At 45.2% G+C, this 21,140-nt stretch overlaps 2 protein-coding genes across 4 annotated transcripts in view; one reads left to right on the top strand and one right to left on the bottom strand.

The window, feature by feature from the left end:
- PFKM (phosphofructokinase, muscle) overlaps window positions 1-9,260 on the top strand; it is a 44,524-nt gene extending 35,264 nt beyond the window's left edge. For both annotated transcript variants that reach the window (XM_036236346.1, XM_036236345.1), the window contains exons 10-23: window positions 205-297; window positions 909-1,034; window positions 2,185-2,249; window positions 2,738-2,801; window positions 3,398-3,547; window positions 3,942-4,012; window positions 4,366-4,453; window positions 4,539-4,691; window positions 5,199-5,363; window positions 6,428-6,489; window positions 6,722-6,833; window positions 8,146-8,245; window positions 8,327-8,432; window positions 8,636-9,260. In XM_036236346.1, the coding sequence (XP_036092239.1) occupies window positions 205-297; window positions 909-1,034; window positions 2,185-2,249; window positions 2,738-2,801; window positions 3,398-3,547; window positions 3,942-4,012; window positions 4,366-4,453; window positions 4,539-4,691; window positions 5,199-5,363; window positions 6,428-6,489; window positions 6,722-6,833; window positions 8,146-8,245; window positions 8,327-8,432; window positions 8,636-8,780 (1,500 nt within the window). In that variant the 3' untranslated portion in view covers window positions 8,781-9,260. The remainder of the gene's footprint in view (window positions 1-204; window positions 298-908; window positions 1,035-2,184; window positions 2,250-2,737; window positions 2,802-3,397; window positions 3,548-3,941; window positions 4,013-4,365; window positions 4,454-4,538; window positions 4,692-5,198; window positions 5,364-6,427; window positions 6,490-6,721; window positions 6,834-8,145; window positions 8,246-8,326; window positions 8,433-8,635) is intronic.
- A 1,076-nt stretch (window positions 9,261-10,336) lies between these two features.
- ASB8 (ankyrin repeat and SOCS box containing 8) lies at window positions 10,337-18,559 on the bottom strand. Of its 2 annotated transcripts, none has more exons than XM_036236348.1 (4): window positions 18,428-18,558; window positions 15,499-15,662; window positions 13,987-14,091; window positions 10,337-12,214 (listed from the first exon to the last, which is right to left on the bottom strand). In XM_036236348.1, the coding sequence occupies exons 2-4, from the start codon at window positions 15,625-15,627 to the stop codon at window positions 11,582-11,584; spliced, it is 867 nt and encodes a 288-aa protein (XP_036092241.1). In that variant the 5' UTR covers window positions 15,628-15,662; window positions 18,428-18,558; the 3' UTR covers window positions 10,337-11,581. The 2 variants fall into 2 exon arrangements, with proteins under 2 accessions (XP_036092241.1, XP_036092242.1); XM_036236349.1 differs by having other exon boundaries at window positions 11,397-12,214; window positions 15,499-15,658; window positions 18,428-18,559.
- Window positions 18,560-21,140: the final 2,581 nt, after the last annotated feature.

Below are 21,140 nucleotides of genomic sequence, written 5' to 3'. Positions count from 1 at the left end.
CCTCAGCGCCATTCCCTAGTGATTTCTGAGGCTCCCTTCATCCTTCTGCACATCTCTCCCCAGGTTCCCTGCCCCCTGGTTTCCTTCCACCCAGGAATCATTACAAGATAAGAGCCTAAGTCGTCCATAGTTTATCTCCATCTCTGTTTTCTCTCTTTGACTTTGTATATATCCTTTCCTCTGTCCCTCTCTTGGTCTCTTCAGCTGGTGGTAAAGCGTCTGGGATATGACACCCGGGTCACTGTCTTGGGACATGTGCAACGGGGTGGGACACCATCAGCCTTTGACCGAATCCTGGTAAGTCATGGGGCTCTGTGGCCTTCTTGCCTTAGAACCCACAACTTGCTGTTCTTTCCCTCCAAGACAGCACTTCTCCAGTCCAGGGGTTTAAAACACTGGTCATGTTGCCCCGCCACCAGCCCCTGGACTGCAGTGGCCCTTGACCCATTCCCATACACTTGAGTCCTCTTCTGTTGCAAATAATGATGAGAAACGATACGCTCCCCCAGTAGTGAGGTCTAATATCTTAGAGCTGTGAGCATTAGTAACGTTAATAAGATCGAACCTCTGACACTCAGTGTGAACCCTTTTATCCTACTTTTATTGGAAGAGAGAGGCAATATCCTTCCTTGTTTGATCAATAAGAAGGGAATATTAAGTCTCATCAATCCCCTTGACCACTATAGTGGACATATTTCTCTGGAATTGGGCAGAATCCTTGTGGTTCTGATGGAGTTTTAGGTGGAATCTGGGTAGGGAGGTAAAACCCAGTAAGTTCCTTGCTACAGTCCTTAAACGTAGAACTCAACCCTGTGAGTGGGAAGGGGCTTCAGGTGCCCTGCCTGCCCAGGCCAAGCCTAGACAGGGAGGCCTGAGCCAGACTGTCTTTGCTCCATGGGTTTCTGCAGGGCAGCAGGATGGGTGTGGAAGCAGTGATGGCACTTTTGGAGGGGACGCCGGACACACCTGCCTGTGTGGTGAGCCTGTCTGGCAACCAGGCTGTGCGCCTGCCGCTCATGGAGTGTGTCCAGGTGGTGAGTACTGACCCCAGCACCTCTTCCTAACAGCTCCAAGCCCCTGTCTCTCTGCTGGAGCTTATGGGGAAAGAGCCCAGTTTCCAAGGCTGCCGGGACGGGAGCCGGAGGAGAGGCAGCACAGCGGAGTAAAAGGCGATGGGGAAGGAACGCAGCGGGCTTTGCATGGTGGCTGTCGCCTCTCTCACTAAGCCTCCGTTTTCTTCGTCTGTCAAATATTTCTGAAGAGATGGGAGATTCTACATCCTACCTAGTAACGAGACTCGTTATCTCATAGTAACTAACCTCAGACCCTTTCGTCAAGTCTTTATTGGAAGAGAAATGCAATCTCTCTCCAAACTTTATTAAAAGCCGGGGAGCATTATTATGGTCTGGGTGGGTAGCTTACATCTTTCTCTTACGTCTACCCTAAACATGGTTCCTTGAACCAGCGTGAGGTGCTAATACTCATCTTGAGGGTTGTTACAAGGATTGGAGAGAAGACACATGAAGGGTCTGATGCAGTGCCTGGAAACTGTTGAGTGCTCAGGAAATGTGGCTCTTATTATAGAGGAATTACTCCGATACCACTGAGTGAACGTTGTGGCTGGGAGCTAAGGTGTCTGGCCCAGGGTTGGCTCCCCCACTCCCGGCCTGCTTCTCGGAGACGCAGGCGTCTCAGTGACTTACCACCCAGACAGTCTCCAGCCTTCCTTGTAACTGTATCTCTAAATGCCTCAAAGCTAAAACACTGGCTTACAGAGCAGAAATCAGCAGCTGGGAAGCACACGGCAGGGATCAGCCTTTCTCCCTGACCGGGTTGTCTGCAGGATCTTCTTTATTCACTCACTAGTTTAGTGGCTACTCTGAGGCTGGGGCCTGGGTGCGGAATGGAGGAAGATGCTGTTTTATCTGTGAGCACTCCTTGACTCTGCCCATAGTCTAATAAATACAGCGTTGAATCAGCCCTGCCATTTTGCTGCTCATTACTCAGAAAATTAAGAAACAACAAAGATACTTCTGTGAATGTTAGGGGGAATTGAAAAGGTGGGGTGCAGGGTGGGCAGGGTCTAGTCACAAGCCCAGAGATGGGCAGTCACCCTGTGGGATGGAAACTCGGCTGTGCAGAACCTGTCTGGGAGTCGTGACTGTTGCTGTGCTCCTCCCTCAGACCAAAGAAGTGACCAAGGCCATGAATGAGAAGAAATTTGATGAAGCCATGAAGTTGAGAGGCCGGTGAGGAAACGACCGGAAGCATACTAGCTACGGAAATGAGATGCCGAAGTGAAACCAAAAATCAACATAGCCTCAGACCCAAAATATGAGCTTCTGCCTCTTCCTCTTCTTATTGTCTGTGTCATAGTTCCTTCCCCAAGAGAATTGGTTGTGAGATGACCAGGAGCCTCAGTTCATCCCAAGAATACCCTCCCTGAGATTGACCTTTTATGATTTGTTATTTCTCTCCGTGGACCCCAGCTAGATTATAAGTTTCTCTGGGCAAGTGGCAGTGTCTTGTGCTGAGCCTGGAAGAAGAGTGCTCGGAAGTGTTTGATGAATCAGTGGCCCCTTTGCATACCCTTCCCAATCCCTGCTCTTGTCACAGTTATGTCCTTAGCACATTGCCTGGTAGAACTTCACATGGGAGCAAAACCTCAGACCACATCTCCTTGGCTGCAAGCCTGGGGACTGGCCTGAAGACACCCATCTCTCTGTACTTTTTATAGGAGCTTCATGAACAACTGGGAGGTGTACAAGCTTTTGGCTCATGTCAGGCCTCCAGTATCTAAGGTACTGACGAGTTGCTCTTCCCGCTTGACACTCTCCCGCCCCCAATCTCTCTTTATGAAATACTTCTCCCAGTTCCTACTACCGACAGCCTTGCCAACTTCTTTGCCCCTCCATCACCTTCAGTGCTGAGTCCCTGACCTTACTAAGGTAATTTTCTCTTAGCCACGACAGCTACTAGCTCCGTGTTCTCAGTGTGCCCTGGATATCTGTAACCCAAGACCCATGTCCAATCGAGGGCCGTCAAGATAACATACAAGGAATGGGAAAGAGAGCTTATGTATTTCCTCTGGACAAATCTGAGGATAATCACATCTAAGTGTATTTAAGCCACCTCTTCCATCGGAGTAGCGGTTCTCAGTATTTAGTGTGTGTCTGAATTATCTGGGTTGCTTTTGCAGATCCCCGAGTCCCACCCCAAGAGGGGATTTAGATCTGGGGTAGGGGCCAGGAAGATGCAGGTTTAGTAAGCTCCCTAAGTGTGTTCTGAGGCAGGTGGTCCAAGGATCACACTTTGGGAAACGCTATTCTGGAAGGTCTCTTATTCCTCACTGACCATGTCCTCCTCTTGCACTCCCTCTTTGCTCCCTTCTCCACAGACCGGCTTGCACACAGTGGCCGTGATGAATGTGGGGGCCCCGGCCGCAGGCATGAATGCTGCCGTCCGCTCCACTGTGAGAATTGGCCTCATCCAGGGCAACCGTGTCCTGGTTGTGCATGATGGCTTCGAGGGCCTGGCCAAGGGTCAGGTATGGCGCTGAAAGGAGAGGGTGACCCTCTGGGGCCAGGGAGTAGTCATGGAGGGTAAGTGTAGCAGGGGTGACCTGTCTGTTCTCCTTCCTTCCCCTGTCCAGAAGTAGATGTTTAATTTTAGGGCAATAGGAATAGGCAGGGTCCACGGAAATGAACCCTTTGTAAGCAGCCTGTCTTATTTAATAATTCTCTATCCCAAAGCTCAGCACAGTGCCTGACGCAAGCAGGTGCTCACTATTTGTGAACGAGCAATAAGGGTGGAAGAAGTTCATTGAGGTGGGGAAAAATGTATCCCTGGCATTCCTCTTCCAACCAGAAAGGTGTCGGGGTGGGGTCAGAACTCCGGTGGCGTCAGTCCCCAGTACAGTCCTGCGTGACCCTTCCCTGCAGATCGAGGAAGCTGGCTGGAGCTACGTTGGGGGCTGGATTGGCCAAGGTGGTTCTAAGCTCGGGACTAAAAGGCAAGTGGCATTATAGGAGCTCCTCTTCCTAGTCACCCCTTAAAGGTGTCTCTTGGGATGTGGGTGTGTCAGTTCATTAGGTCAGGGTCTGCTTGGGCCATTGCTGCCATCTGGATCCTCTACCCCCACGCTCGCGGTTGCTTCTGGGAGGGCAGACATACCCGTGCAACACCTTTTGGCAGCTCTGGCTATTTATGTGTGTCCTTGGATAGGGGTGAGAGGTGGGGTAGGGAAAAGGGCAGAAGTCAGGAAATTATAAGTGTCCTCTAACTCTGACTTTTCTCTCCCTCAACTTTGCTGTCTCTTCCTCAAATTTCATTACCACTCCTCACTCCCCCGCCCCCGTCATCTAGGACTCTACCCAAGAAGAACCTAGAACAGATCAGTGCCAACATCACTAAGTTTAACATTCAGGGCCTTGTCATCATTGGGGGCTTTGAGGTGAGTACCTGCCGTTTGCTCCTCTCTCCTTCCCGCCTGTCCCTGTCCCGCCTCATTCCTGCCCCTGCTGCTTGCTTTTTCTCAGGCTTACACGGGGGGCCTGGAACTGATGGAGGGCAGGAAGCAGTTTGATGAGCTCTGTATCCCATTTGTGGTCATTCCCGCTACGGTCTCCAACAATGTCCCTGGCTCAGACTTCAGTGTGGGGGCTGACACAGCGCTCAACACGATCTGCACGGTGAGAGCCCGCCACTCCTGCCCCCCCCCCCCCGCCTCTGACCGAGATTATGAGCCCTGGACTGAGTCTGGTCCTAGAAAGTGAGCTGTATTTTTTTGAACCAATTGAGTGGCAGTGTTCGAAAAATGCTTCTCCAAGTCCAGGCATTTGCATAGATTTTATTTAACCATACATGTGATATTTATTCTCCTCATCTTATGAGTCCTCTAACCTAGAATTGCACCAGGACTCTGTACACCAAGTGTTTTTTCCTTTCCGAGGTCATGCAGCCTAATATCCCTCCTCCGAGTAACAGAAAGGGTGGGAACCCTTCCCTCCCAGGAGAGAAATTCCTCAGCATGCTCGGTAGTTGTGCTTGCCATCCCTGAAGGCAGGGACATGATGAGGTATAGGGGCCCCAGTGGCTTGGGGAGGAGATAGTTCCAGAGACGGGTTATGATAAGGGCCACAGACATGACAAGAATCAGATCCCTGACCTGGTCTTTCTGCCACCCATTGCCTTTGCAGACCTGTGACCGCATCAAGCAGTCGGCAGCTGGCACCAAGCGTCGGGTGTTTATCATCGAAACTATGGGTGGCTACTGTGGCTACCTGGCCACCATGGCAGGACTGGCGGCTGGGGCTGACGCTGCCTACATTTTTGAGGAGCCCTTCACCATCCGAGACCTGCAGGTAGACGGCCATCCAGAGCCTGCTGGGTAGCTCTCCCATGCCCCAGCTTGTCCCCACTGTCCCTGCAGTGACCTGAGCTGTGAGAACTCAAGATGAGGACAGAGCTGACTGGTCTTTGAAGTTCCTGTGAGGGGACTAGAAAGAGCACCGAGCAGTCATTCTCCTGTGTCACTTTGCACACATGACCACAACACCTGATGTTGGAGCATTTATCTTGAAGGATGGCATGTGTTGCTCAGCCCTTTTATGTGTGTTTTTATTTTACCTTCACAACGCACATGCAAGGGAGAGATTATCTTCATATCACAGATGAGGAAGCTTTAGAGAGGTTAAAAACTTTTCTAAACTCATGAGTGAATAGGTGGTTTAACTGACTGAGAAAGTTGGTCATCTTTCTACTACATCACGCCACCCCTCCCAGTTTCCTGCGCTACCGAAGTGGACTCCTCTCGTTCCATTTTTGAGGGGGATACGCTTTACCTCCAGGGTGGGACTCTGATTCCTGCTCCACAGAGGGACCATGTCATCCTTATTTGCCAAGATTCTAGTTCACTGTAGGAAAAAAGTCACACAGTGGAGGGGTGCCAGGCTGAGGGAGCTCCCCAACCCAAGGGTCCAGCCAGCCCTGCCAGGAGTGCAGGGTGGGACTCTTCTTCCCCCACCCCCAACTCAAGCCCAAGTGAAGAGACTGGTTCCTCCCGGGCACATACATTTAACGACGTCTGTTGAGAGCAGAGGCATCCCTCTGAGGGAAAGGGAACCAGAAACCCCTGAAGAGGGAAACTGGGAGGGGATGGAAGGGAGCCAAAAACCGACAGTCACCACGGCTGTCTCCAGCTCTCCCTCTTACAGTTCTGTCTGTCTCATTTGGAGTCTTTGTTTAAATTTCAGTCTGCACTGAACTGTGTAAAGGGATCAGACACAGTTCAGGCCCAAGAGTATAAAGAGCTCTCTTCCATGTCCCTCTTTCTCCTAGAGAGGCCTGGTGGGGACGAAGAGGTCTCTGCACTTGCCTGACCTTATCCACACCCAGCCAGGCTTAGGATGTACTGTTTCATTTTCAGGCGAATGTTGAACATCTGGTGCAAAAGATGAAAACGACTGTGAAAAGGGGCCTGGTGTTGAGGTACCTCATCCATAGTTTGTTCTTAAGCGAAGAGAGAAAGTAGTCGGGCTTTGACCCTAGCGCACAGAATGGATCTGTGGTTGGGACATTCTGAGGAACCTAGATACACAGGGAGAGAACCTGAACCACGGGAGGGGATAGGAAAGGGCAGGACAGAGCCTGTAATGACAGAGGGGGGGTGGCGGGATGGGGAGACAACCAAAGTAACAAGCTGCTGGTCTCTACCTGGCAGGAATGAGAAGAGCAATGAGAACTATACCACTGACTTCATTTTCAACCTGTACTCTGAGGAGGGGAAGGGCATCTTCGACAGCAGGAAGAATGTGCTCGGCCACATGCAGCAGGTTGGGAAGACACCCCAGTCCCACTCTCCAGACAGCCATTAGCCCTGACAGCCATCGAAGCTCCCACTGGCTTTTGATCTGCTGGGGGCTGTCAATGCCGCCATAGAGCATGAGCCTGCAGTCTTTTATAGGCAGAGAATCAAAACATCTTGACCCTGGAAATGGCCTTACAGGTTGTATGGCCTATCCTCTTCATTTAGGGCAGGGTTTCTCACCTTGACTCTATAGCCATTTTGAGCCGGACAATTCTTGTTGCGGGCGGCTCTTCTGTGCATTATAGGATGGTTTAGCAGCATCTCTGGACTCTGCCCACGAGATGATAGTAGCACCTCCATCCCAAGTTGTAACAACCAAAAAAATGTCTCCAGACATTGCCAAATGTCCCCTGAAGGGCAAAATTGTCTCCATTTGAGAACCATTAATTGTGATAAAGAAAATGAGTCCCAGAGAGGGGAGAGAATTTTTTTCAAGGCCATTCATCAAGTGTGGGAAGAGCCAGAATGAACCCAGGCCATTGCTTTTCTCACCACACCATTTTATAAGGAAGCCATGGAATAAATACAGGCACCTCACTGCTGTTGGGCTCCATCTCCACTAACTGGGTTTCAAGAGGAAAGGAATTCCTTTCTACCACCCACATTAAATCCCCACCCAAGGTAGGCCTCACTCACAGATGGTACTAGTGGTCTGAGGCCTCCCTCATCCCAAATGTCCCCAGCTGATGCTGCTTAACCATTGACTTTGACTTTTCTCTAGCCCAGTATCTCAGTTTGTAAGGCCTTATCAGCCCCTGCAGGAATGGGGTACTATTAAAGCATGAAGAACTATTTCCTGTTTTTCCTCCTCACTTTCCCACCTGTTTTCTTTCAGTTCAGAGAAAATCTACATGTTTGATATTATTCTGAGGTGCTACCAAGGGCATCTAGACTGGACGACAAGGAATATTTCAATGTCATAGATGATGGTGACTGACAAAAGCTGCTAGTTCGAAGAGGGGTAGAGAAGTGACCAAGTGGCTAATAAGAGTAGAAGTAAATGAACAGGAGCTATGGAGCTAGAAGAAGCCATTGTGTGACTAGTCATCCTTTTTAATTAGTAACCCTTATACCTGACAAATGGCCAAATATGCTGGCCCAGCTCACCCTGGTTCCCAGAACTGTGTCAGGATTTCCTTTAGATTTCTGGATTCCTGTTTCTGCCTATAAACCTGGAGCCCATTCTTCCCTTTTTCTCTGTATATTCAGATATCTCTGAATATACAGAGGGTTCATTAGAATCCTTCCTTCTGTAATGTTTATAACTCTTTTTCAAGGGTGGCAGCCCAACTCCATTTGACAGGAATTTTGCCACTAAGATGGGTGCCAAGGCTATGCACTGGATGACCGGGAAAATCAAAGAGAGTTACCGTAACGGTAAGTAGGGTGAGAGGGTGAGCCCCCTCCATAGAGGCTGTTTCCCCAGCAAAGAAGCTGATTGACCATCCCTTATTGCAGGGCGGATCTTTGCCAATACGCCAGATTCGGGCTGTGTTCTGGGCATGCGTAAGAGGGCTCTGGTATTTCAACCAGTGACTGAACTGAAGGACCAGACAGACTTTGAGTGAGTACATCTACTTCCTGGAGTGGTTCCCTCCCTGGTAGTTTCAAGATCTGGTTAGGAGTAACACCTGTAGTTGTACCTAAATTCAGATCCGATGCCCATGCCCTCAATCCAGCCTCTTTTGCTCAGCTTCTTCCCATAAGCATTTGATAGAAGTTGATGCAGTGCTGAACTAAATCATCATTTACCTCATTCCTTTGTAGGCACCGCATCCCCAAGGAACAGTGGTGGCTGAAGCTGAGGCCCATCCTCAAGATCCTAGCCAAGTATGAGATTGACTTGGACACCTCGGAGCATGCCCACCTCGAGCACATCAGCCGGAAGCGGTCTGGAGAAGCTCCTGTCTAAACATCTTTAGAGTGAGAGAAATAGATTGTTTGATCATGGTCGGCTCACCCAATAGATCCAAGTCCATGTATTCTCAAGTGTTTTAGCTCATTTTTCATTAGGTTTCCTTTTACTCTGTAACTGCAGCCATGATCAGATCTGGCTAGGGGGCAATGAGTAGAGGTAGAATTTATCATGGCTTCTATCTCAGCTTCATCCATCATACAAGACTGGGCTCCTCTACTGCTACTGCTGGATTTCAGTTACTCGGTTAGAATTTTCCTAAAAATAAGCTTTATTTATTTCTTTGTGATAACAAAGTCTTAGTTCCTCTACTACTTTACTACAGTGACAAACAATAACTATACTAATAAATGTCAACTGGTCACTGTACTTTTGGTTCTCCTCTTATCATCTGCACAAGCAGAATGAAGTATTATTGGCCCCAAGCTCCAGACTGCCAAGATTGAACACCTGGGAAAATGCAGCCCATGTGATCACACTATGGTCTTCTGCAGCATCTCTTTCTTGTCTCTCTGTACACAGGGTCCTAGAATATAGTACACTGGTCCTCACCCTCATCCTTCAGTAGTTGCTCCTACATCCTCTGCAGTCAGTATGATGTTCCAGTCTCCTTTAAACTAAAGTTGTGTTTCACTTCTTGATCATGAATGTATTACCAGAGTTGCTTTTCTCCAGACATCCCGTGATCTCTACTCCTCTGCCTTCTTAAGTTTGCCCCTGTACTTCTTCCTGACTGAAAGTCAGACTCCATTTGTGGGGAGACATGTACATTTCGAAAGCCTGGGAAATTGAGACACCCAGTCTTGGACCTGGTTTGGTGGGTTGGTTGAAATACTGCTTTGGAAAGATGTTAGTTCTTATTCAGCATAATTTGTTTTCTGCTCCATAACAGCTTTTTCTTCCTCATTAGCCAAGTGCCCATGTAATACAGTTGGTCTGCAGGCCTGGGACTACAGATTATACGTAACTTCTATCTCAGCTTGTCCCTGTCCATGTCACATTTAAGGTTAGCCTCCGAAAACCAGATACCGGCTCTTAGCACAGGCATATATATATATTCCTCCCAACTCAGTTTCCTCACTTGCTTGATGAAGCAGGAAGGAGGTTCAAAGTAACAAGGGGTAGTAACTTAACAAAGTAACTTAACAAAATAACTTAATAAAGTAACAGAGTAACAAAAGGTAGTAACTTAACAAAGTAACTTTTGCTGGCTGTATTAGGACAAACAGAACAGTTCTAAGTAGTGACTGAAAAGACTTGTCAGAGCCCAGAATTAAAGCAGCCAAATGCTCTTTGTACAGGAATTAATAATAAATATCAAACGCATCTGCTGGAAACGGTCTGGAGAAGCTCCTGTCTAAACATCTTTAGAGTGAGGGGAACAGATTGTCTAATCATGGTCAGCTCACCCCCTGATAAATCCAAGTCCATGTACTGAATCTTCAAATCAGCCTAAGATTTGAAGTGACAGCCCCATTTTAGAGATGAGGACATTGGGGCTCAGGGTGATTAAATGATGTGGAAAAAAGTAGGAACAGTAGAAATTGCCAAACTTGCTTTTAAAACTCTTTATTACATTTTTTGAAGTGCACAATAAACACCAATGGCAAAAGGGCAAAACCAGACATACCTTTTAAAATTAGCTGTGTCAGCAGATTCTGTTCATTTTTATTTGTAGTTTTGCAATTTTTTTTTTTAAATAAGTTTTTTCAGATTTGCATACCAGTCATCTAAGATCAGTAACAACTTCATCTAGTTTAGGAATATGAAAAGGAAGAGTATTGTTGACTAAGTACTGTTCACTAACACAGATTATTTTGGGGTAAGTAGGCCATCTCAAAAGAAGCTCTTATAATGCTCTTCCCTCACTCCCCGACTCTGCCCGCCCCCACCAATGTCTCATATGGATCAGTAAAAAGCAAAAATTTTCAAAACAACTGAAAGAAAAATAACTGGACTCCTAGCAGAATGGGCTTCGCATAAGGAATGAGGAAGACCCATGGGAAAAGGCAGCCCAGTTCCTCCCCTACTAGAGCAAACACCTTCGTCTGTGGTGCAGGAAATGCCTGCCAAGCCATCGGAGCAAACTTTGGCTTTCAGGAAGAGAAAGAACTGCTGTCTCTTCTATCATGTGGAAAGCAGTGAGACAGTCTTTCTGAAATAACATTGCTCAACGATTGTAACCCGTGGGCACAACCATGGAAAAGAGGAAAAACTGCTGTTTCCTCTGATGTTGAGAAAGGGAGCCAGTCCCTTCTGAATGCCCCATGACATGGCACTCTAGAGATACTATCCAGCCCATTTCTCAGTCTGCACACTATTTGAGGATGTAGTATTTTCACTGTGGAGCCACAATGTTAGCTGCAATTTTCTTAAATTTTTTTCACAGATAACTAAAAGACTTCTAGAGAGATTCTTCCAAAACATCATGTCCCCAAAGGAAAACCAAACACACATTCTTTAAGTACTTTACATCTTCCTAGAGATATTTGGTTGCACTGTTGACCTTTTCCCTGAAGCAGAGGGCAGGGGAGACCTCTTTGCAGGTTGCTACGTAAAGAGCCAAGTAAGCAGTAAAGAGCCAAGTAAGCAGTAAACACGACAAAAGTGAGATTTTTTTTGTTTGGTTGCTTGGTTTGGGGATAGGGGTGGTGTGGAGGTTACTGTTGTGACATGTTGCCTCAAAATATAAACCACACAACAGGAACGACTGCTTTTCCTGTTTTCCAAGACAAAGTACTGCAGGGGACAACCTCACCCAGAGTCACCTGCATGATGGTGCAAATGTCTCCTCCAGACTATTCTACAAGTAGCAGGTATTCCTTCAGGGAAGCTGGCAGTGGAAGGCCCTTCACTGCATCTGGCAGATACTGGAGTCCCAGGCTACGGCGCACAGCATAGCGAGAGAGTGTTTTTAGAGTTCCTGGGGCTGAGCACAGAATAGTCAGTTTTTCACATAGCTGCTGGTCTCTGGCCACTTCTCGTGGCATGGTGCCATTTTTCCTTAATTCAAAGTGTCCAACAGCTCGATGGAGGAGCTCAAAGCAAGAGTCCTCTTTCTCAGTTCCAAGTCCCCTGACTAGCAGAGCCACCAGACGAGAGATTGGTGTCTGGCCTTTTAGGTTGATTACTCTAACCTCTGCACCATAATCAAGAAGGATGCTGACGCTCTCAAGATTCCCTTTCATGGCAGCCCAGCTGAGTGGGGTATCATTGTTGTAATCCAGGGCATTGACAGAGGCCCCACTCTCTAGGAGGGCCCGCACACATTCAGCATTGTTCTTAAAGGCTGCCCAGTGAAGTGGGGTGTCTCGGTTGCCATCCAGTGCATTGGGGTTTGCACCATACTCCAATAGGACCTCCACACAAGCCTCATCCTTCTCAGCTGCATAGTGGAGGGCTGTTCGGTTATAACCATCCAGGGCATTCACCTGTAGAGAGGGAGGAACTATATTACAGTAGATAGACTACTGAGCGGACAGGCAAAGACGCTTGCATGTGTTTATCCACTACCTTTGCTATGTAATGTTCTGAACGAGAAGGTCAATAAGCATTTCCCAGAGGGCCTTGGTGATCAAGGTGGATCTATGACAAGAGCTTAGGAACAAATAGGAAAAGAACTATCCCAAAACAATCAACGCTATTATGTGCATTGATTGGTTGGCTATCATAATTTAGGTGTGTGCTGCTATGTTCTTATTTACTATTCACTAGAATCTCTAGGGGCTAAAGAAAGAGAAGACGAAGTCTAAGTCCTTGTAACTACTCTGAAAGACTTGGAAAGTGGCTTAAATAAAGGTTTTGGATTTTACTTATCCCAACGCACTCTATCCAGTGCCTAAGGACAACCAGACTGAAATATAATGTGGCCAAACAAAGCTCTTCCCCTGTAGCTATACTGTGTTCTAAGCTCAAATTGTTAATCCAAGCCAACCCCTTGCAAAAATATGCTGTGGAGTCTATAAAAGAACCTGGATGAAAGCATGTGGAGGAAAGAGCACAAATCTCCCCATGCTGGAAAAGCAGCTGGCTTGCTAAAAACCAGTATCACCTATGATTTCTGAAGGCTACAAAGACTTCAAAACCCAAATTGATAAATAGTGTTATCTTACCCCATAAAATGCAATAAAGAAAAACTGAAATATTGAACAAAGTTCAATCTTTTATTTAGCTAAAAATTTTCTCCCCCACCCCAAGATATTTTCACTTTTCATCACTGACCTTAATCACTGGCTTTCATTTCAAGGTCACTCACAAAAGTTATGACATAGATAACGACAAGGAGAGAACACCATGGCTGTGTGGAGATGAGGATGCTAGGGGCTGCCGCTTTGGTTTACTGACTGGTGTGTTTGGGGCCTGCATACCAGCTTCAGGGCATGTCTGGTTCAAATTAGCATCTCAGCATATGCACATTCAAGATTGCTTACCAAGAGTCAAAACTGCTAGTATATTTAACAAGTGCTTAGCAATTACTACATGCCAGTATTCTAAACACTTCACAACCTTATAAAGAAGATAACCATTATGGGGAGACCAAGGCAAAGAAAGGTTAAGTAACTTGCTCAAGGTCACACAGCTGGAAGTAACACAGCTGGAATTCAAATCCTTGAAGTCAGGTTCCAGAGTCTATTTTAATCACTCATTGTACTATGCGGCTTCTTGCTAATGTAAATTAATCAATGGTATTTATGTTGTGATACTCAAATTAAGAGGAATACAGAAACAAGATATACTAAAACAGAGGACAATTAGCAGAAAAAGCATAAGGAACCCTGAGGAAGGGATTGCCTGATGATGTTTTTATCTCCCAGTGACAGTGGTATGAGAAGTGCTTGTCTGGTAGCAGGTCTCAAGTGGTTTAGATTTAATCAGAGTTGAGGGACCTCTGTACTTACAGCTCCTGGACAGCCAACAAGCAAGAAGATTAAATGGATACAAAAACAACCCCAAAAGGAAGGCTGGGAGAGAAAGGGGAGATAAAATTCCCTCTTCCTGGAGCCATGGACAACTTCAGTAAGAAAGGCAATGAAATCCTTAATGTTTTATATACTTACCATTATATTTTGCTTTAGTATTGGCTATACCTATGTTACCATGATTAAGAAAGTTAGAAGAAAGGGGAAAAGAGACAAGAAATTTTAAGAAAATATGTTGTTCAAATTTTAATGAATCATTAATGTGACAGTGTTAAAAACATTACCTCAGCTCCTTTTTCCAGGAGTAACTCCACACAGTCAGCATCTGACACCATGCAGGCACAATGCAGGGGCTTCAGTGTGCCATGGGTACAGTTCACATCTGCTCCCTATGGACAGAGAGAAACTTCAATCAGTGTGCTCAGCTCGTTGAGCAGGATGACACTCAGAAATGAGACCTGAGAGGAAAAGAGTTTCTAACTCTGATTATATTGTAAACAGACTACTGGTCCCAGTTTCTATTCCTATTAATTAAATAACATTGTGATGCTAATATTCAAACCAAGCAAATACATTGAAGATGAATAAAAGGGACTGTCAATTCTTTAGATCAAGTTAATAAGTTTCTCCACAAGGCAGCATGCCAAAAGGTCGTTTGGACATCACTGAGGATATAACCTAATGTGTAAATGCAGGAGGAACCTTATTATCAGGCAGGAAAGCTGGAAAAACTTTCTATGGCCACCAAAGCTCTGAAAGTCAGGAAAGTGAGTCTGTCAGATTGAAACCTGGCATGTTCTTTTTGCCATTCAATAGATGACCATCACTACTAATAAGGTCACCTTAACGTTGTCTTTTTGTTTACAAACATCTTCAAAGTAGCCTCCTAGTATCAGCATTTTCTGCCACCCAGCCCCTGCTGGTAAAGGAGATGGCGATACCACAGTCAGACCAAAGTCACTGAATGACTCAGCAGCAGGGCTAGAATTAGATCGTGACAAAATTTCTACTACTGAGCCTTCTGATACCACTTTTGCTGAGAACATGCTAAGACTGTATGACTTTTTCTTCTTACAGCTGTGTCACACAACTCTGAAGCAGCTACAGGATTCCAAGCTGTCAATAAGGATTCTAAAGTTGTTAAAAAGAATGTACAGAAGTAACTATCTGGATGTATTTTCTAGTGATCAAAAAATCACTTTGTAACCTCTCTTCAACAGGAATAATATACAGAAAATGGTATCGAAGACCTTCTAGGATACATTTGTCATATAACAGAATCAATGAACAGCAGTGGTTAAATATAGGATACTAAGGTGTTTTCTGAAGTCAAAAATTACCATGCATTTTAGGGGCTGATAATATTCTCTACAGAACTGGAAGTGGTAGCTGTTGTTAAGACAGAAGGCAAGTGATGTTCCTTAACCGCAAGAATTTGAAAACCACTTCTGCTTTGCTCATCTCCTTCCTCCCTTAGGACAACATGTATAGAAGAGTTTGAGCTTGCTGGACCCCACGTGCATCATATCCAGACGGAGATTTTACACAGAACATGAGACTGGGGTTATCCAGAACATATTTTCCAAAGAAAAGTATCAGATGCTCAAAGTGAAAAAGAGAAGGGAAGAGAAGCAAAACATAGGGAAAATATATTTCAGTGGTCATTTAAGAAGATTATAAAAACTCTATGATCTCGAGCCGAGCCAAAGCTGTAAATCTATAATTTATTAGGATTCCCCAGGAACTTTCCCACTTCACCTCCCCAAAGACTCTCACATCAGTAACAGCACACTCACCCCTCTGATGAGGTCCTCTACATTATCATGGGGGAAGGAACGAATGGCAGCGATTGTTCGGATTAAGCGCTCTGAGAGAGAGTATTTGCTCTGAATGCTCTGCATAATATACCACATACTGGAACTCATCAAGGCTCACGGTATGTTCACATGCTCCAAACTGCCTGAAACAAACAAGTTTTAGGCATACACAATATCGCTGAGCATTACCTGTCCTTAGGGGCAGGAGTTCTCTGAGGCCTTCCACATACTAAAAGCAGATTTCAAAGAGATCAATGATTGATTAATATTGTTTTCTTTTAATTATAAGGAAATAGACCAATACTCATTGCTTAAGGGGCTGGGGAAACCTGGACACAAATGATTGGACCCTCAGAGCCTCCGTTCTGCTCTCTGCCCTAGTCTAGAACAAGATTTCCTCAAGAAGCTCTAAACCCCCTAAGAGTTCTGTGTGGTTTAAAAATGAGAGTATGCAAGGTGGGGGGAGGGGTGTGTGTGTGTGTATTTTTTAAAGGCTGAAGATGCCACAAAACATTCTTTTCCTCCTCTGAATTTTGTGGTCTTTATTATCAGCACCACCTTTATGTTATTTGTTACATTTGGCTTTGAAGTATGGTTGTGCCCATATGGTTTTCCCATCTAAATTGTAATCAATTGGAAGGCAAGGTCCTTGTCTTCTATTTTTGCCCATGTAAGGTCAACCACGGAGTCTAACAAAAAGCAGGTATTTAATAAATATTGATTGATGGACTAAAGGGTATGGATGAGATTGTTACCTATGAGAAGAGAAGGAAAAGGCTATGGAACAAATACATCTATGTTAATGAGACAAGGCATGTGTGAAATCATTTAAAATGTTTTCAGAAAAGAAAAAAATGGGAAATGTTTGAGCTAATATTCTAAAATAAGGGAGGAATGCAAAAAATATAACAACTCTGGAGTCACCTATGTAAAATTAGAAAAAAATTCCAAAGTTCATACCCATAACACAGTTGTAGGAAAACAAGCAGATTTGAGTGCTAAATGAATGAAAAATTCTAATAACTGGTCATTTGTGACAACTGAGAAATAGATTTGGGCAAACATATTGAAACCACAACATCACAGAGTTCTAGGATGGAAGAAGAAAAATCATGCAATAAACTTAAATTCAACTATAATAAAAGTTTGGTTGCACAACAGCCAAAATGTTGAAGAACATTTAAAATTACAGCAAACAGGTGGAACACATCAATAAAAAAGCACATATCAAAGAGAAAAGACGGTAGAGAAAAGATAGTATGCATATCAGCTCTCTATGTGTAACTGTTTAGGAATCCATGTTCTTATTAAACTATAAGTTCCTTGGGGGTTAATACAGGGTTATTTTCAATAATGCCTGGCATATGGCAGGGTCTCAATAAATATTTCTTAAACCAATGTAAAACTTATTATTCTGGATCCTGAAAAATTCAAGAGGTAATATTGAAATAATTATGTATGGTGTCAGGTGGGTACTAGACTTATTGGGGGAATCATTTCGTCGGTTATATAAATGTCTAACCAGCACACTGTACACCCATATTTTAGGTAATATTAATAAATGTCATCTGTAATTAAAAAATAAATTTTTAAATTCAAAACTTGCAGTAAACATGTTATGCATACGATGATTACTAAGGGAAAAATCCTAAATTTACTTGTCATTGCATATTATGTAATTTTTGCTTTTTGTTACACAGTATCCCCTCACACATTATGTAACATACTATAAACTTTAATAGTTTCTATTTTGCTAATCACTAGCCATTTATCTGTTTAAAATATATACAGTACTAATTTAAAGAATCCGAGTTAAAAATATTCAATTCATAGGTATCAATGATTCTGAGAATTCTTCTCTATTTTATTATGAATAAGCTTACACACTTGTTTATATGTTTCTCTGAAATTTTCTAGACACTTTAGACTTGGCATATGTTTTAATCTCTCCAACAGCCACTAAATTCCTCAGACACAAGCGATCTGTATCTTACACTTCTTTGTTGCAAGGAAGAAGGTGGAGAAATGGCATTTGAGTCAGAGATTCCAAGAATGGGGGCAGGAGACAGAGCATCTGAGATGGAAGGCTTAAACCGAAGTGGTTCTGTTAAACTGTTTCTGGGCCACGATAATCTGAAGAAGCTAAAGAAACCCTGCAATCATTTTCGGGGCGCTCTTGGACCCCAGAACTAATTTATAATATGACCGGTGGTCCTCTGCGGCTGCTGCCTCAAAGTTCCTGGTGAATAGTGAAAACTCCGGGGCACACTGACAATATCTAGTGTCAGGAAGGGTCAAGGAAATCTAAACACGTCCCCGGACAGCAGCCCGTGCACGGTTTGAACCCCAAGTGACCCCCTTACTCTGCGGGAACTGAAAGCCCTCTGCCCCTTGTTTTCTTTCACTTCGGATGCAGAGACAACACCAAGGGTTTTATTGCGAAGCTAGAAGCAAAGTGGGAGAGAAGCGACATTCAACAGCTCTAATGCTAGTGAGGCCATGGCTTCCGCTCGGGCGGGGAGACCCTCGGCCCAGCCAAAGGCTCCTCAAACCCCACCGCACCTGCTGGGGGAGGGCTCGCGGAAGCTTTGTCTCTACAAGGCAAGAAGTGGAGGGTAAGGGCACGAAATGCGAGGACGAGTGGTGTCACTTTCCGCATGGGCTCCCCAAAGATCGCAGCCATCTCGGCAGGTCTCCCAGGGTCGATACTTTGAGGGTCGCGCAATCTGCGCCGGGGGAGCCCCAGAGGCGGGCCAACCTCCACCCGATCTCCCCGGGACCTGGAACGATGTCTCAGCCTCGAGGGCTCACGGACGCCGAGCGTGGGAGTGGAGGAAGCGTTAGTGGGCATGGTGCCTGGATCAGGGAGCCCGGCTGCAGGCATTCCGGCAGCGAGGGCAGCACTCACCGAACTGCTGGGTTGAGCTGGGTCGTGAGAGCCGCTGTCAAGACGTGACCCGGAAGCATAAACTGTCTTTAGCTGGCCCCTCTGTTTACAGGACTTAAAGAGCTAGTAGGATGGGCGCTTGCGCACGGAGCTGTGTCCGTAGGCGGGACGCGCCTGCGCAGACTTGCGGAGCAGCCTCCGTCCTACCCACGCCTAGTTAAGTGGTCTCTTTCTCACCTTGCCCAGAAGCTTTATAACAGGCGCAAAGCGGCGCTCTCGGCCGCGGCCCTGGCGCTCCAGACCCCGCGGTGGGCACAAGGCTCACTGGCCAACCTGTCGGGCTGACGCTGTGGGGCCGCGCCTGCGTGGATCAGGTCTGCAGTGGGTCCATCCGTGTCCCCCGCTGCCTCCCACTGTCTCTATCTGAGATAGGGCCTGGAGCCTCATTCCCAGATTATTCCCAATCTCGCTACACTAGTTCAGTTTCTTAGGAGACAGTTAGAAGTGTCTTTGGCAAATAAAAGAGATTTTCAGCATTATAATATTGGGATGCACCTCTGCTCCTCAGAACCTTGTTGAATATTGTCCACCCTCCCTCAGAAGGAGCTATACCAAACATAAACAACCATCCAAGAAGCGCAGTAGCCCAAATGTTGAGGACTGAAAAAAAGGTACATGCTGACAATACCCTTCCCACCCAGAGAGATGCTGATGCCTCTGTGATGTACTTTCCACACAAAGCATAAACAGTTCGAAGCCATTAGCACATAGTGATGCATATAAAGAGTGAAGCAGCCCACGCAGACTGTAAATGCTGTGATCTACCTGGCGGCCCGTTTGACCAAGAGAGCCCAAGTACCCATTCCCCAAAGCTTGCTGTAAGCACCAAAATTCAACCGGTTTCAAAGTAAAGCAGGGCCCAGACAATTCACGTACATCAGTGAGGGGGTGGCGAAGGAAAAGTTCATGCCCTGTCTGAGTGAGTCCCCTCTGAGTTCCAAAAGCAAAGGATTTTCCCATGTAGGAATGTGTCTCACACCTCCTGCCACTCTGCTATGGTGAGATTGCCTAATATTTCAAAAGAAGTCGAAATCTGGATTTTTAAAAAGTAAACTTCTTCAAATTGCAAATGTTTGGCAACTTTTTTTTTTTTTTTTTTTTTTTTTTTTAAGAATTGTGTTTTAAAAGCAGGCAACATTCAGCCTGCAAGCCACCAATTCCAGACTCTGGATTAAAGGCTGCTTTGGTCATTGACAGCTTTGTGGAAGAGTAGTTTAAGGGCAGACCTCTGATTGAGAGGGAGTCTGGGGAGTTGATTTGAAAGCCGTAGCTACATATTAACTACACTGTTTTTAATTCATAGATTTACTTGGGAAAGTTTGACAGACCCTGAATGAGAGTATGTGGAAACTAGAATTCCTCCCCCTATCCACCAAACTACTATAAGGCCTTTGATCAAATCAGCAAACTGGAAATGATTTGATTCTGTGCCCACTGCTTCTAAACCAGAAATCTCTATTAGGGCTCTAAAGAACATGAAACCTCCAGACACAGGGACAAGTGATACCTGTGTTGGTGCTAATCCAAAATGAAAGAGTTCATCTGTGAACCTTAGTGCTTCCTAGCCATCAATGAGAAAGAGCATGAGAAAAATAATGTTCAGATCTAACCTTGTTTCGATCAGTACCTCTCAAACTCCCATTTCTCTGTCTAGAACGGTGCGACTCACATTAGTAAGAGCCTAGTGCTTTATTTTCTCCTGAACCCCTTGTATCCTATTTGGCTGGGGAATAAATGAAGTGAGAGGCAAAGATGTAACCAATCCCATTCCATGACGCCATGGGCCTAGGCCTACTAAATCTCCCTCTCTCTAAGTCAAGGCGATGCTCTGCTTGGCATCACCCATAGCTTTCTTCAAGTGGAGCACAGCTTCACAACTGACCCACTGAGGGGTTGATGACTGCCTCTCTGGCCTTCATCTTATTAAGTCTAGCTCTAGTGGGTCCACTGCTCTGTCTTGGAGAATCCACTGCACAAAAGAAGGAGGTCCCCACCTGTATACAACAGAAACGATAGTGCCAAAGGACTCAGCAAAAGAAAGTATGAACCTGAAGGGTGGTATCTATCCCTTCTCTGAGATTCCATGTCTTGGCAGCTTTTATTCAATGTCATGAGCTAACCAGAGTGGTAGAAAGGAAAACCGTAGTACACAAGACCTAGGTTTTTGTCATGGCTCTCAGATTGTTATTTTATTCCTCTGTGTGTGTGTGGGGGGGGGGCGGGCATCAGTATTCTCATTTGTAAAGTGAGAATAGTGGCTGAAGTAATCTCTAAATATCCTTCTATTTCTACAAATTCTAAATCTACCTAATTCCTAAACAAAACTTCCTGTTTCAAAAATTTTTACTCTCTAATCCAAATAAGAACAGCTTTATGGTTACCATAATTCTAATATATTAATGGGAACTGAAATCTTAATTGTAAGATGGCCAAGTCTACATAGTTTCTGTTCGATTTTTGCTTCTCTGGCTCCTCATTTCTAAAACAGGGCAAGACGGTAGTGATTCCCAGCTTCAATTTTTAAAAGTTATTTTTATAATTAAAATGTTCAAGCATACCAAAAAACTAGAGAGACTAGTATGATGAACTCATTATATCCATCACCTATATATTTATATTTAATACATTAACATTTTGATAAATATTTTAAATTTAATTTTTTCTTTCTTTGTTG

The sequence above is a fragment of the Rousettus aegyptiacus genome, unplaced genomic scaffold (genome assembly GCF_014176215.1).
Source record: "Rousettus aegyptiacus isolate mRouAeg1 unplaced genomic scaffold, mRouAeg1.p scaffold_m13_p_2, whole genome shotgun sequence".
In the NCBI taxonomy this organism is placed as follows: domain Eukaryota; kingdom Metazoa; phylum Chordata; class Mammalia; order Chiroptera; family Pteropodidae; genus Rousettus; species Rousettus aegyptiacus.
The sequence above is the reverse complement of the archived record's forward strand: the minus strand, read 5'-3'. Positions and strand labels throughout refer to the sequence as shown.